The sequence below is a fragment of the Pteropus alecto genome, unplaced genomic scaffold (assembly GCF_000325575.1).
Source record: "Pteropus alecto unplaced genomic scaffold, ASM32557v1 scaffold42, whole genome shotgun sequence".
Lineage (NCBI taxonomy): Eukaryota > Metazoa > Chordata > Mammalia > Chiroptera > Pteropodidae > Pteropus > Pteropus alecto.
In genome coordinates this window covers 15,436,537-15,453,679 of record NW_006434825.1, presented here as the reverse complement: position 1 = coordinate 15,453,679, position 17,143 = coordinate 15,436,537, and the positions used below count along the sequence as shown (strand labels likewise).

General features: G+C 41.2%; 1 protein-coding gene across 1 annotated transcript; it reads left to right on the top strand.

Moving 5' to 3' along the window:
* The first annotated feature begins 7,618 nt into the window (after window positions 1-7,618).
* Window positions 7,619-9,390, top strand: CHST4 (carbohydrate sulfotransferase 4). Its single transcript, XM_006909876.2, has one exon. The coding sequence runs from the start codon at window positions 7,619-7,621 to the stop codon at window positions 8,828-8,830; it is 1,212 nt and encodes a 403-aa protein (XP_006909938.1). The 3' UTR covers window positions 8,831-9,390.
* Window positions 9,391-17,143: the final 7,753 nt, after the last annotated feature.

Here is a 17,143-nt window from a genome sequence, read left to right as displayed (position 1 = left end):
TAAAACCAGCTTCCTAGTTTTCTCCCCTAGTTTTTTTTTTATTTTTTGTTTTTTTTTTTTTTTTTTGAGAGAAGATTGAGGTAGAAGAGTAAGGTTTAAGATCTTGCGGGAATTTTGTTGGTGGGGAAGTTGCTCAGCAACTTCATCTCCTAGTCCTCTTTTCCTTTGCACTTTGCCCTGAGGGAGTTAACCTTCTCAGCTCTTTTCAAGCCGTCTACATTCCAGGATCATCTCCCTGTTGTGGGAGAGAAACTTCCTCCTTTGCTTCTCCCGGCTCATCTCAAGCAAAGTCTTCCCACCCCACGAGTCTCTCAGTGTCAAAGCTGCTAATATCAAGCCTTCCTGGAAATGAATCCTTTCTCAACCCCACTTTGGAAGGTGGGCCATTTTTTGGCAGAAGGGAGAGGGCTGTGGAATTTTCTCTGAAAAGGGACCGTTATGCAAAATGCAAGGAGGAGGAGGAGAAGGAGGAGGAGAAGGAGGAGGAAGCCGAGAGGGGAGTTGGTGAGTCAGAGGAGAAAAGCTGCCCAGCTCGGCCAGCAGTGAGCCTCTCTAAAGCAGTGGAGAAGCCTAAGCCATTAACGAGGTAAGAGTTCTCTCTGTGCACGCCCGCAAAGCAGGGCCATTGTCCCGGGGCTACTGGAGCGGAGTATCAGGCAACTTTGGGCAACTAAGTTGGAGATTTCAATAACAATGGATGGCAATGGACTGGAGCGGAGTATCAGGCAACTTTGGGCAACTAAGTTGGGGATTTCAATAACAATGGATGGCAATGGCAAAGGGAGGTTGTGGAGGGGTCTGAGTCAGAATAATCTGGAGAACCATCCAGAAAAAGCGCAAGCTGCTCCTCTATGGCCACACTGCTCCATATCTAAAAGAGTCTGGAAGAGCCTAGAATGCCGGTAGGGCTTTTCTCATATGTATTTGGTAAACAGTCCCCTGATGCACCTAACGTGCTCTGATCCTAACGTCAGAGCTCAAGTCTGTACTTCCTGCAGCTTCTCTGCTCAGGGACCAAGAGTGACAGACCAGAGTGCAGGGGGCTGCAGGTTTTCTCTTGCTCCAATGAAGTGTAATGTGATAACTGAACACTCTGGGACCTGGGACCCAAAAGACCTGGGTTCTGACTCAACCAGGGTTATATTCGCCACTGAATCAATTAGTTAAAGTTCAGTTTAAAGTTCATATTATAAAAAACTGGGGCTACGGATCATCACTGTCCTAGACAGTCACACCTCGGAGATACTGCAGATTCAGTTCCAGAGCATAGCGATCCAGTGAGTCTCAAAATCAGGTGAGTCATATCCTTTTTGCAGGTAGAGGTCTTGCCTTCAATTTGCAAAAAAATGCAGTACAATGAAGTATGCCTGTGTGTCTAATTGGATTGCTGTCATGCCTGTAGCTAAAAGGGCTTTCAAAGTTGTGGAGCGCCATTCAGATGTAAAGTAAGATTAAGTTAAGTTATGAGGCCAGCACATCAGCTGAGGTAGAAGAGCTCTCTCTTGTATAGCCTTGGACAAATCTGGAACGTCTGACTGAAATTGTAATATTTTTATATGTGCAAAATAAAAATATCTTGCCCCACCTTCCTAACCCAGATCAATGAGGGCACTTTGAACAGTAAAAAGCGCTCTACAAATGTTTGTCCATTCGGTCATTCCATAGTTGTTTCTTGAGCACCTATTAGGTGCCAGGCACTGTCACTGGCACTGGAGATACAGCAACAGCGAGGACCCAGGTCCAGTCCTCCTGGTGCTTTCGGTCTATAGTTAGACTCACTTCATTCAGGTCGGTCTACAGTTAGAGTTTGCTATCATATGGACGCCATTTGTCCAGGTGCTTATCTCCTGAGGTTTCTGGGGCCTACGGCTATATGTGCATGTACATGTTGGTTTTTTCAACCCAGCTCTGTTCTCTCTGTGCAAATACCTTCCGCCATCTATAATTCCTGGTCGTAGAGGAATAATCTCACCGGGGAATCTAAGTTAGGAAAAGTGTCAGTGGTTGGAATCCAGGGCTCTTAAATTGATGTCTGCCTGTTTTTTCCTCAGAATTCCTCATTTTGTTTCTAAAAGGCTGCACGGTACCAATTTCTGGGCCATCTATAATTCTGTAATCAGGCTGCGGGATGAGGTCTCCCATCCCGTGCCTCGTGGTCCCTGTGCCCGACATAGGTGCCACCCCTTTGGTGATGTTTTTCAAGATCCTTAAGTTCTTATGACTCTTCAGTGATGGACTGTCCTTCGTGTGCCAAGATGATACCACCTGCCCATCACTGGGGCAGTATGTTTTTAAATTATTTTTTGGAGTGGTAATAATGGGAGGTGCTGAGGGTTTTTCCTTCTTTTTCTCTTTTTCTAACTGAGCTGATTAGAGGAAGGGAAGTAGTCTAAGTGGTCTGTTGCCCTACAATGGGGCTTTTATTTATTATTAATAAATATTTCTTAAAATAATGTTCATTTTCCCCTCTAGTTTTAATTAATACATACCCAGTGTAGAAACTGGTTTTTTGGGGGGTTTTTTTTGGGTTTTTTTGGAGGGAGGTTAACTGTGCCATATTGCATCAAACCTATGCCTCTGACTTTATTAATATCTTGCCCCATGCAACTGAAACAGTATTGATCCTGTACTCAATATTCAATGGAATCTCTTAAATTTTAGTAACCGATACTAAAGAGGCATCTGTGAGCACTTTAGAAAAGAACAAGTTTCAGTTTCTGATGGATCTCACTCAGTTATCTGCTTTCTAGCAATGACTATACCTCTTCCCACATTCAATTCTTTATTTAGTCAAGTGTTTAATGAGCTCTAATCACTTTTAAGTTTTATGTACCTGTAAGTAAGATAAGACACTGCCTTTACCCTTAAGTTACAGCAGCCCAGTGGGAAAGCCATTTGTCTACAACTGTTTACTATAAAGTGAGAGACAGATGGTAATGGAAAGTTTGGGGAACAACTAAATATTAGAGGCAGGGAGATAGCACTCAGGGAGAAAGCAGACACATGGGCAGAATCTTGAGGGAGGAGTGGTCCTGCGAAGGTTCTCAGGGTTTCTAAATAACAAGGACAAGCTGGGAACAGTGGAAAGGAAAGTCTGAAGCCTAAGGTACTAAAATAAGGAGAGGGACAGGAGACTAAAGCTTAGATCATGAAGGACCCTGGGTACAACACTTGGGGATTTTGACTTAATCCTGTATATGTTGGAACTTGTGCGGAAGGAAAAACAGTTTTTCCTCCTACTCTTTTAAATTCTTCTGGCTGGACTAATAATCAAATTAACGTGAGACAGATTAACAGGAGAAAATGACCAAACTTATTACCTGTATATATATAGGGGTTCCATAAAGGTATGAGACCCAAGGACAGATCGGGCAGTTAAGGGCATATGCCATGAGCTAAGGAGAAGGGGGTGGGGAGGGGATTGTGGTTTGGGACTTCGAAGGGCAGGAAGAAGATGAAAAGCAAAAGTTTGGTAAATAAATGTTTGTTGGGGACATCTTTAACAATGGGACACAGAGAGGACTTTGATCATACTTAGTTTGTCTCAAACTATAGTTATCTATGATAATAGGCTCCCTTCCTGGAGTAGACCCTCTATCTAAATTCTTGAAGCCAGTTAGGCGGGTAGGCCTAAGGTTCTTTCTGAGTCTTTTGTTTCTTAAAAATAACCAGCTTAAAATAATCAATATCACAAAATGTATATTTTGGGGTGGCAAACTCTGCTTCCTCTCAAAAGTTATAAAAGGATTTTAAAAAGATAGTTTTTGGCAGAAGTGGATGATGGGGAGAGCCGAGAGACTGGAGAGGCTACTTACTGTCGAAGCCAGGCTAGAGATGAGCAGATGTGTGATTCCTGCCACAGGGAGGGCGGGATCCAAGCATACAATTGAATCGCCAGAAAAGAACACTTGGGAAGGTAGACTAGGTACTCTAAGATGGAATTATGTCACAGACATCTCCCAAATGCTAATGAACTCCAAGACCGACAGCGGAGGTAAGTGAAGGACAGTCAGGGAGAGGTGGTGGTTAGATTCAAGGAAACTGTCATAAAAAACCTCGAGTTTCCTTTTCTCCAGGGAGCCACATTGCCTCGCTTCTCCCAGGGTCTCAAGAGTATCCGCATCTACCACTGACTACAATCTTTGCAGAGATGAGCTTTGCCCAAGACACACTTTAAAGTATTCCCTAGCTGTTCTACTTAGCCCTGTCATGGGTTCCCTAGATCCAGGGTGTGTCTAGATCCCAGTGACAAGAGATGGTACCCACTTTACAAAAGCATATTTTCTTTCTGGCCAGGGAAAGTGCCCATGGAAAAGAAAAGGCGGAGAAAGAAATCACAGGGTTTCCATGGGAATTCCTGAGAACCATGGACAACTAAAGCCCGAGAACAAGTGGGGACAGAGTTAGAAGGCCAGGCTCCAGCTCTGGGGGAGAATGGGCATGAGGCCAGGAGCTAATGGCAGGCGAGGAGGGCTCAGAGCCATAGATCCCACTCAGGACATTGAGATGGCTCAAAGCCAGGAGAGGGGGAGGGAGGCAGTAACTCTGAAAGGTTTACACTCCTAATCCCTAGGAAATGTTAGCTTTTTCCTGAGTTGATTAGAGACTCTGCTTATAAACTTCTATCCCAGTTTCCTGAAAACTGTGCACAGGTTAAGTTTCTCACTTCTTTACTTTCTTCTCTCTGTTGCTCCATCGTTTCCTATCTTCGTTCCAAACTTTCCCTCACACTCACACTGCCTTTGGGAGACGATCTCTTGCTGAAGTCTCTCTTCAGTTTTTGAGGAGAGAGGTATTCTTGGGCCATTGTCAACAATGGCCTAGTTTCTAATCATTTCCTCTTGGGCTCAAGTTCAAACAAACTAGGAGCACATCTTAGCTGTTCCTGTTCTAACCTTCGGGGCCAAGACAGGAATTACCATCATTGACATTTTCCTGGCATATAGCAAAGCATTATTTGGCCACCAAGGAAAGATGATCCTCACTGGATCCTTTTGGCACGAATGGAGGAAATGCATTGTTGTAATGAATGGAAGAGACGGGTTTCTGTGCCACTGCCATACAAGGTTTGGCTTGGGTCATTATACATTTCCCAGAAGGTTCAGGGGACTTCCAAGGGAAGCCCGTGAACTGGCAAAGAATGCTCTACCTCTCTAAGAAGTGAGCTACAAACTCCAAGAGTCGCATCGGTGGCTGCTCAACTCTTCCTCTAAAATGCACTCCCTAGAATCTCTGAAGCGTTGGACATACTTGTTTATGAGCAGTATGAAGGCTGTTTGAGCAATAAAATGCTCAAAGTACACATATCCATACTGTTTGACTTAGCAATTCCACTTCTGGGGATTTAGCTTACATACGGATATGTGTAATGATGTGTAAACATAAAGGTCATTACCGAAGTTTTTGAAATGGCAAAAGACTGGAAATAACCCAAAAGCCAGTCAATGATGAAACTCGTTAAATAAAGTGTGGTAATCCATACAATAGGATTCTATGTAGTGGTAAAAAGGAAGGAGGAAACACTTTATATACAGCCATGGAAAGTTTTCCAAGACATATTGTTAAGTTAAAAAAACAAACAAACAAACAAAGGGCAACACAGTATGGATAACTTGCTACTGTCTGTATTACAAAGAAAGGAAAAATTAAATATATATGCATTTGAATTTCCTCGTGTATGCATAAAGCAATGAAAGGACACATAAAAAATGAACCCAGTTGCTAGCTGGGGGCAAGCTGAGAAATGGGATGATGGAAAACTGGGATTGGAAGTAGACTTTTCACTGACAGTCATGACAAAACGCCAGCTAATAGGTAAATACTAGCTGTTAGTAAATAGAGAAGAGGTTACTGATTCAGCAGCTGATAAAATTTTTAGGCGTTCTTTCCCCCAGAACAAGACTGTGATCCTTTTTAAAAATATGTCATTGCCCAGTGCCCCTGTTTACAAGTAGCTCTAGAGGATTTCTAATTTATGACTATAGGCCTCTTCCACAGACACAACTGACTGTCAAAGAATTTCCCTTCGCCTATCATTTGATATATTAAAAGGCCTGGATGGAGTGTGACAGGCGAGGCTACAGGCTGGCAAGTACTCTCCTTATTTCCTTTCTGCATGCAGAATCTTAGGAAGTCTTTTAAAATTCTGAATCTGGATTTAATGTCCATAATAATGATACCTTTTAAAACAATTTGAACCATGTATCTATTACCTATTAAAAACTTTTTTTTAAATTGACCATAAGAGCTGTCACCAGGAAAATAGCAAACCCTAAATCCACTTCCAGTTACTGTCTAGAAATATATTTTCTCTTCTTTATTAAAGCTTGAAGGAAGAATTTCTGGGGTATAGAGTGATCTGCAAATTAGCACCTTGCAACTATTAATGTTTTACACTTCGTAAAACAGCTATTTTATCTCCTAACAGTTATTTGTGCCAGGAAGTCACCCCAAATGATCCAGAGTCATCTTAACCCTTAAAAAAGGTTAAGATGGCCCTTGGAATGATATTCTAGTGTGGCGCTGGGAACCACAGTCTTTTTATAAAAAGCGAGCCCCGATTGTGATGGGAGTACGCGCAGGGTTGCCACCAGTCTCTAGGAGCTTTAGTGCAAATTACAAAGTGAAATTCATTCCTCCAGTTACTTAACATCTAACAACTGGCAAATCATCCTAATATACGTATTCCGTTGGACCAAGATACTTTACTCTCACCTACCAGAACATCCAGAACATTTTTTTTTATAATAAATGTCTTAAACTCTTGATGAGACAACATTCCCTGAGGTTGTGCAGTGCGCAACCTGACCAACCATACTGGGCAGCCCCGAGCACGTGGTGCCAGGTGCTCGGGGCATTCTCCCTGAGCAGCAGCGCAGTGGCCCGCAGGCCACAAGTGTTACCGCGGCCCCTCTTGGGTTGGGTTGCCACACTTTACAGAGTTGGCTGCTAAGGAGACAACTACTCAACCTAAATAGTTTCAGATAATTTATTACCTGCATGTATGTGAGGTCGGCATTGGGTCAGCTCCTCCCGTTTCTAGTCCCACAGGATGAAACCAAATCAGAGGAGATCAGATGACACTGAAGAGACAATTCCAAACTAAAGCCTCAGCTTTATAGCCTGCTGCCATAACCTGTGGCAATCTCAAGATAGGGAAGTGGGTGATGGCCTCATGGCAGTTCCTCACAAGCCAGCTTATCTTCCTTAGTTTCAGAAGGAATCACTTGGGTCAGACTACAGTAAAGCTTTCCTGGTGGCCTGTGTGAAGACATGCAAGTCACCAGGGTGCCAGAGTGGAGCTGTTCTCCATTGATGAAATGTGAGAGTTCAGACATTTGTGGTAGCTCAATGGACAAAAAAAGACCAGGAAGGAGGAAGGAAAGAGCCTAAAATAAATAGAACCTATTGACTCACTAACTGCAAGGGACAGGAATCTATTCCAAGAAGGATTTGCACGATTAGTTGTAAGAAGGCTCCAGCACTCGACACTGCTCCTTGGTGAGAGTCAGGGAGAAGGTGGCTTTGGCTCGAAAGGGAATGGAAGGCAGACACCGAAACAGCAGACTAACACAGCCCTTCTCCTTGTTCCTTAAAGGCCTTCCACTTCAGCATGACGATGCGGCTCCCCAAAATGAAGCTGCTGTTGTTCCTGGTTTCCCAGATGGCCATCTTAGCGCTTCTCATCTATCTGTACAACCACAACCCTAACTCCCTGCCTAAGAGGAAGGAGCTCAAGCCCATGCACTTGCTGGTCCTGTCTTCATGGCGCTCTGGCTCTTCTTTTGTGGGGCAGCTTTTTGGACAGCACCCAGATGTCTTCTACCTGATGGAGCCTGCCTGGCATATCTGGATGAGCTTCACACAAAGCACCCCCTGGAGGCTGCATATGGCAGTGAGGGATCTGATACGTGCCATCTTTTTGTGTGACATGAGCGTCTTTGACGCCTATATGAAACCCGGCCCGCGAAAACAGTCTAGCCTCTTCCAGTGGGACAGCAGCCGGGCCCTGTGCTCCCCGCCTGCCTGCAACATCTTACCACGGGATATGATTATATCCCAAGCTCATTGCAAGCTCCTGTGCAACAAACAGCCCTTCGAGGGGGTGGAGAAGGCCTGCCGCAGCTATCGCCACGTGGTGCTCAAGGAGGTGCGCTTCTTCAATCTGCAGGTGCTCTACCCGCTGCTGAGGGACCCTTCCCTCAATCTGCACATCGTGCACCTGGTCCGCGACCCCCGGGCAGTGTTCCGTTCCCGAGAACACACCACGCAGGAACTCAAGACTGACAGCCAAATTGTGATGGGGCAGGAGTGGCAGAAACTCAAGAAGGAGGACCAACCCTACTACGCGATGCAGGTCATCTGCCAAAGCCAGCTGGAGATCTACAAGGCTGCGCAGTCCTTGCCCGAGGTCCTGAAGCAGCGCTACCTGCTCATGCGCTATGAGGACCTGGTCCGCGACCCCCTGGCCCAGACTGCCCGGATGTACGAATACGCAGGGTTGAAATTCTTGCCCTGGCTCCAGACCTGGGTGCTGAACATCACCCGAGGCAAGGGCATGGGTAGTCACGCCTTCCACACGAATTCCAGGAACGCCCTCAACGTCTCCCAGGCCTGGCGCTGGTCCTTGCCTTATGGAAAGGTGTCTCAACTTCAAAAAGTATGTCGCGATACCATGAATTTGCTAGGCTACAACCTCGTGGGATCTGAGCAAGAGCAGAGAAACCTAACGCTGGATCTTCTGGCTGCCTGGACCCCTTGGGGCAATTCTACCAAACAGGCCGAGGAGGCTCTATCCCCACCTGGCACCAGCTTCACCCACAGTAACTGAAGGCTGCTTCTGAGTCTTAATTATGTTGGTACACGAGAGCACGGGTTGTGCCCACACATGCGCAAACCGATAAATTTTTGTGTCTTTATTCATCTAGAAAAAAAGTAACCTTATGCGAGCGGCACATTCCACCACCTTGCTATCTGTGTAGACCTCAGAGACTCCATGGCCTGCGGTCCTATTTGGCACCGCACAGTATCAGTGGACTAAATCTATTATTAACTTCTTTGTCCACATCTCGCCCAGTGGGAGAAGGTAAGGACAGAAAAAAACAAAACAAAACAAAAAAACAGAAAAATGGGTCTTCCAGTGGAGAGCCAGTACATTCCACAGGGGTGTGAACTCTGAGCCCTCAGAGCTCTTGGTGGATTTGAAAAGAGGATGGGGAACAGGGCTGGATGCTTACCGAGAAGCCTGGCCATTATGGCTAGTGGTTATCACAAATACGAAACAAAATCTCTGCACAATAGAGCAAGCTCTTAAGTTCATCGTGCCTGGACCGGATTTGGATGTCATTTCCCCTCAGTGTTTTCCTCACACATAGAAGATTTTGACCTGTGAAGCTGCCATCTGTCAAATAAAAGTTCTAAACTAAGATTCTGTTTGGAGTGTCCCTTTATGCTTTCTAGTTACTTAAACACTCATTCTTAGGGGATCCTAACCTAAAAGCACAATTGTTTTTATAGTTTTTTTTAATACTTTGCTATTACCTATCACCCACACATAGAAAAGTTGCCAAGACAATATTTGGTGTCAGATGATAAGCTAAATCTAAACTGATCAATAACTGATTGATACATTGCCCTCTTAAGAATTTGTAGAAAGTAAACCAGCAACTAAGCCCTTTCTTTCTTGTGCCAGACCTTAGTTGTAATAATCCCATATGCATCACTCTCCGGTCTGGATAAAGAGTTCTTTTAATCTGATCCTTCAGCCAGAGGACCTCAGCTCTAGTATGATTTGGTGCTATTTAGCTCTTCCTGGTCAGCTCTCCTCACAAGAAAAGTTGTTTCTCCCAGTCTTTGCAGCATTCCCCAGATCTAGCTGTGTATCAGAAGCATCAGTTAAAACTTTATTTTGCCATGCCCTATCTCCAATTTGCTGGAATTGGACTCTCCCAGGGCCAGAAATGGGATTCCATGTATGTATCAAAAGACCGGGTGACTCTTCTATGGCCAGCCTGGCAATAAGTTCACTCTATACTGGGCAGCAACACTGCTGGCCCTCTTGCTGCAAGACAGGTGACTTCTCAGGGCATGCCAAGTATCTATACCACTCACTCCTGATGTTGGCGCTGTCCTCTTGTTGCAAAGAATGGGAAGGAAGTCTGTATCTGTCTGGAACTCTGTGGATCTCTGAGTCCTAACTTTTTAAATATTTCACTTTGTCCAAACCTGAGAGATACTATCATTTCGAACTCCCACTTTTGACGTGGTCCTCACCTCATAAAACTCCCTCAATATCAGAAAAAAATTCTCCTGCTCCAACTCTGCTAAGTAACTCTTGGGCTCTGCCAGCAACTGAGATGCTTGAGTAGTGTTACCTTTGCCAGCTGAGTCTTTGTGGTTAATTTATATGTGGCTTTAAAGGAGTGAATTTATTCTAACATTCAAACCCAAGCCATGCTAGGCACTCCTCAAGAGCCTAGGATCTCCCAGGCAAATGCTTCTTGTCTACAAACTTAAGACAGTATAGCATAAAATCATGCTGCATAACTTCTCTAAAAATCTGACCCAGTGTCGAGTGAGCTTTAGTAAGCAATGGGACAATATCCTGTCGATGCATTCAGGTGGCTGACACTGGAATTCAATGAGAGTGGCAGTACACCACCTACGGGATGTGGGGAGTTTGGGGAGCTGAGAACCTATGACTAGTCCAGAAGATGCCTTCTACTAAACATCCTTCTAATTTGGAGACATCTGTGCTATCCCCAAACTCCAGCAACAGAAAGGCATCTGTTTGCCTCCTCAGCCTATTTAGCTGCATGGGGTCTGAGGATATTTAAATACAGATGAGGGATGAACCTAATCCAAATTTCTCAGGGCTAGTATTGAGGTTTGGGGAATGAACTCTCACGTCCAGAGCAAATAAGATGTACTGAAATACCTCACTGGAGGATAGCAATTGATGTTTTTATAAAAACAAACAAACAAACAAAAAAACACTGAGCAACTGCCCTAAGCCTCCACTTTGGAAAGAAAAGAGAGTTGAAAATTTTAAATAATTTTTTGGAGGGTAAGAAGGGGATAGTTTTGAAAGAAAGGGACTTTGACTGTAATTTAACTGTTACTATGGTGGCTTCTTTTTCTATGTAATGAGAGCAATTGCTAAGTTTTTAATAAATTTTAATTAAAACTATTCTTTTCAACTTAAGAATACTAGCGATGTAGAGAGATGGGAAGGTAGAACCAACTTCTGATTACTTTTGTGCAAAAATTTGCCATTGTATTGTTTGTAACATGTTTCTCAAAAAAGTTTACAATTTACTATGTGATTTAAACCCAAGCTAAATATAAATTAATTTCACTATGTATATTATCATGACTTCTACTGATTTACTTTCACAGACCAGCAAAGCAAAATTAAAAATGAATATAAAAATGAGTGACATCAACCAGTTAACAATACATCTCTGATAGGTATTAGCTGGAGACCCCCAATACCCTGGCATTTCGGTCGAAGACTATGCCTCTTTTCTGCATAAACGTTCCCGGTCATTCAGAGAAAGGTTATTTTTTAAATGCCGTATGGATGAAAAAGTAATGATAAATATCTAAAGAGAGTAAAGAGATTTTAATATAGCATTTCAGTTAAATACACCTATGTCCATGATTTTAAAAACTAACTACATGTAGATGATCCAAGAATGTATATTTCTGATGTATGTCTTCTCTGAGCTCCAGATCTATAAATCTAATCACCGATTTGACAGAGCTTGAACATCTCAAAAGATAGCTCAGACTCAACATGTCCAAACACTGCATACTAAATTTTCCCTTCCTCCGCCCTAGACCATGACACACATCTGTCCCCCTGCTTTGTTCATGCCACCATCATCTCTTTCTTGAACCACTGACTGGTCTTCCTGCCTCCAAGCTGTCCGCTCCAATTCAGTATCAACACTGTATTAAAAATTCAGAAAGTCCAAATTACTTAATATAGTTTAGAAAGCTTTTCATGATATGGCCCTTGTATCCCTCTCTTATAACTCCTTCTTAGATGCTACTTCCACTCGCCTCCCCCAATTCAAATTTATAGTTCTACCTAGGTACCACATTGGTACACACATCTGGATTTATAGTTCTACCTAGGTACCACATTGGTACACACATCTGGTTCTTAGATCATGCTATTTCTCCCAGCTAGAATGCCCTATTCTGTTCCACCCCAATTTCTCTGGCTTGTTTTATCAATCCTTCAGTTGTCAAATAAAACATCTCATCTGGGAGTTTTTCCTGGTTTTACCCTTAAGCCTCTGTTGCATGCCACTTGTACGGGCTTTCTTTTATCATAACATTTATCGCACTATAATAAAACCCTATATCACACTATAATTTATGTGTTCTTTGAGCTCTTTGAAGGCAGACACTGTCTTATTCACTGTGGTATAACCAATATCTAGCACAGTTCCTAGCACATTGTAGGCATTCGGTAAATATTTGTTTAATGAATGAAATCTGATCTCATCTGCATAATTTATAAAGGGCTCATTCTTCATGTAATACTTAGATAAAAGGCCAATCACAGAACCTTCTATTTTGAGAAATACAGTGACATGTTTAAAGATTCAGATAAGAAAGAACTGACAGTCAAAAGTTTCCTGTTTGAGAGAAAGAAGGAAGTTGAATCTTAAAAGCCAGAAGCTTAGAAGTGCTGGGTCAAGTGGGGTGGTGGCAGAGGGATAAATCAGAAATTCGAAAATTAAGTTGACTTTTATTTGTAATAGTGATATTACCGTAGCAAGAGAAGCTGCAAATTATGCTGGTTTTCTGAGGAGCTTCATGTGTTCATAGGGTACAGCATATGAACTTATCAATTGCCTCCTGGAAGCATTTGGCAAATACTTGCTGATCGCCTTCCAATTAGTTTTTAGCCAAATCTCCAAGTAGAAAATTTCCAGCTTGTTTTTTATTGTTTCTCCATCATCATATTGGCAAGGTATGGTTAAAGGAATGGCTTGGAGGGTAGAGTCATCTTTAATTCTTTTTCTTTCACCTTCCACATCCTACTGATCAGCAAATCCTATCAGCCCGACTTAAAAAATCTATTGAGTCAGACCAGCTCTCACCACCTCCACTGGTGCAATGTGCACCCAAACCAGCCTTAAATATCCCCTGAACTGCTGCCAGAGTCTCCTAACTGTTCTCGTGTCTCTTCATGCCGTCTTCATAGGTTGGCTATTACCTACAGGGGCCTACATAACAGGTAAATTAGATATTGATTCTCTGCCTCGTGTCCTCCAATAAATAGCCCAGGGGATTTCAAACTGGAGAATGGAGAAAAAAATTGGTAAATGCATATCATACTGTAGTGTTTAGCAATAGAAAGGAAAGAACTACTGATACCTGCAAAAAGCATGGTAAGTTTAACAGACTCGGGGAAAAACAGATAAAGACAGTACTGCTACAACTATCACAACCCTTGGGGGTCAGAGGGACTGTGCGCAGAGCCAAGGCTTCACTTTCTGAGGAGCAGCATCAGAGACTGCACCTTTGGGGGAAATAGATGTCCATAAACTAGTCCGGCCGAGTCACTGAAGGAATAAGCAAACGAGTCTCAGGCCAAAGAGGGATCAATATCCAGGAATGTCGCAATGTATTACTGAAATGTCCAGTTTTCAACAGAAATTATGAGACATGCAACAAGACAGGAAAGTGTAACCATAAACAGGAAGGAGAAGGAAGAGAAAGCAGGCAACAGAAACTGCCTTAGAGGGAGCCCCAGATGTTGGACTTAACAAAGATTTGAAAGCCCTCATCATAAATATGTTCGAAGAACAAAAAGATGTCATGTTTAAAAAATTAAAGAAAGGTATGCCGACAATGCCTCATCTAACAGAGAATATCAATAAAAGAAAGTTGTTTTTTTTTTAATGAATAATGATAAAGACACAAAGTGCCAAAACTTATGGAATGGAGCTAAAACAGTGCTTAAATGGAAATTTATATCTATAAATGCCAATACTTTTTTAAAAGAAAGATCTCAAATCAATAAACTAAACTTCCACCTTAAGGAACAGGGAAAAGAATAGCAAATTAAATCCAGAACAAGCAAAAAGAAGAAAATGATAAAAATTAGAGTGGAAATTAAGGAAAAGGAGAACAGGGCAAAAAAAAGAAATGAAATCAAATTCAATTCTTTGAAAAGGTCAACAAAATGACAAATCTTTAGCTTGACTGACCAAGAATAGAAAAGACTAAAATTACTAATATCAGAAATGAAAAAAGGGATATTGCTACTGATCTAACAGAAATAAAAAAGATTATAAGGGAATACTATGAACAGACAAATGGACAAAGTCCTAGAAAGAAACAAACTAACAAAACTAACTCAAGAAGAAATAGAAAGCCTAGAAAGACCTATAACAAGTAATGAGATTGAATTAGTAATTCCAAACTTCCCACAAAGAAAATCCTAAACCCAGATGGCTTTACTGGTGAATTCCACCAAACATTTAAAGAATTAATAGTAATCCTCTGAAACACTTTCAAAATATAGAAGAGGAGGAAACACTTTCCAACTTGTTCTATAAGGCCAGTATTACTCTGATACAAAAGCCAGAAAAACATGTTACAAAAAATCCTACCTACCAATATTTCTTAGAAATACAGATACAAAATCCTCAACAAATGCTAGTCAATTGAATCCAGCAACATATAAGGAGGATTATACACCACAACCAAGTGGGAATTATCCCAGGAATGCAAAGTTGATTTTACATTGGAAAATAAGTTAATGTAATACACCATATTAATAGAATAAGGGACAAAAAACATTTGATTATCTCAATGGGTGCACTAAAAAAGAGAGCACTTGAAAAAATCCAAAAACATTTTATGATTAAAAATACTCAATAAACTAAGAATAGAAGGGAACTTCCTCAAATTGAAATAAAGGGCTTCTATAAAAAACCCACAGCTAACATCACACTGGAATGAATGCTTCTCCCCGCCCTCTAGAACAGACTAGGAAGTCCATTCTCACCCTTTTATTCAATAATATATTGAGAGCTCTATCCAAAGCAATAGGGCAAAAAATAAAAGACATCCAGATGAAAAAAGAAGACATAAAATGATCTCTATTTGTAGATTACATAATCTTATACACAGAAAATCATAAGAAATCCACTAAAAAATATGAGAGCTAATAAAGGAGTTTAGCAAGATTTCAAGATACAAGATCAATAAACAAACACCAATTCTATTTCTGTATACTAGCAAATAATCCAAAAATAAAATTTGAAAAATAATTTCATTTATAATAGCATCAAAAAGAAATAAAGTACACAGGAATAAATTTGTACAAAAGAAAAACAAAACCTGTATACTGAAAAATATACAACATTATCGAAACAAATTTTTAAAAATCTAAATAAATGGAAAGCTACCCCGTGTCCATAGATCAGAAGACTAAAATTGTTAAAATGGCAATACTCTCCAAGCTGATCTATAGATTCAGTGTAATACCTATCAAAATCCCAGTGGACTTCTTTGCAGAAATTGACAAGCTGATCCTAAAATACTGTAAGGAAAAAAAAAAGTACTGATTTCAAAAATTACTACAAAGCTAGAGTAATCAAAACAATGTGGTACTGGTATAATGACAGACAAATAGATGAATAGAATAGAACAGAACAGAACAGAACAGAACAGAACAGAATAGAATAGAATAGAATAGAATAGAATAGAATAGAATAGAAGACTCCCAAAATAAACCTTGGTATATATGGTCAAATGATCTTTGATAAGGGTGCCAAGACCACTCAATGGGGAAAGAACAGTCTTTTCAACAAATGGTGCTGGGACAATTAGATGTCATTATGTGAAAACAATGAAGTTGGACCACTCCTTCACATCATATACAAAAATTAACTCAAATGGATCATAAGCTGATACGTAAGAGCTCAGACTATAAGATTCTCAGAAGAAAACATAGAAGTAAACCTTCATGACTTTTGGTTAAGCAACAGTTTCTTAGATATGATACCAAAAGCACATGCAACTAACGAAAAAAGAGGTAAGTTGGACTTGATAGAAATTAAAAATTTTTGTGCTTCAAAAGAAACCATCGAAGACAACCCACAGAATAGGAGAAAAAATCCGCAAATCACATATCGGATAAGGAACTTATATCTGGAATATATGAAGAACTATTATACTTCAACGATAAAAAGACAATCCAATTTAAAAATGGGCAAAGGATATGAACAGACATTTCTCCAAAGAAGATATATTAATGACCAAAATGCACATGAAAAGATGCTCAAAATCCTTAGTTGTTAAGGAAATGCAAATCAAAACAACAATAAGATACCCACTAAAATGGCTGAAATGTTTGGCAGCTCCTGAGAATATTAAACACAGAGTCACCATATGACCTAGCAATTATGACCTAGGTATAAGCTTAAGAAAAATGGAAACATATACCCACACAAAAATGTGTACATGAACGTTCATAGCAACATTATTCAGAATAGCCAAAAAGTGGAACCAACCCAAACATTCATCAACTGATGAATGAATAAACAAGAATAGTAAATTTATACAGCAATATTTTTCAGCCACAAAAAGGAATGAAGTACAGATACATGTTACAACATGAATGAACCTTGACAGCATTATATATATTAAAACACACACACACACACACACACACACACACACACACACACACACGCACACAAAAGACCACATATTGTATGATTCCGTTTACATCAAATGTCCAGAATAGGCAAATTCATAGAGACAGAAAGTAGATTAGTGGTTGCCTCGGGCTGACAGTGAGCGTGGGCTGCGGAGGTAGAGAGTGAATGTTAATGGGTATGGGATTTCTTTTGGGGGTGATAAAAATGTTCTAAAATTGATGATGGTGATGGTTGCACAGCTCTGTGAATATGCCAAACACCACTGAATTGTACACTTAAAGTGGGTGAACCGTATGTGAATTATATCTTGATAAAAGCCATTAAAGCAAACAAGCGAAACAGAAATATCCAGTGGTTTCCCAACCTACACACAGCCCTTCTCTCCACATTCACCCTCCTCTATCCATGTTATCTTCTTGCTATCACTTTCCTGGCCCGTGCACGTGTAG

What these genes read in the sequence shown, in the direction of transcription:
- CHST4 (XM_006909876.2), top strand. Translation starts at nt 7,619, where the DNA reads ATGCGGCTCCCCAAAATGAAGCTGCTGTTGTTCCTGGTTTCCCAGATG.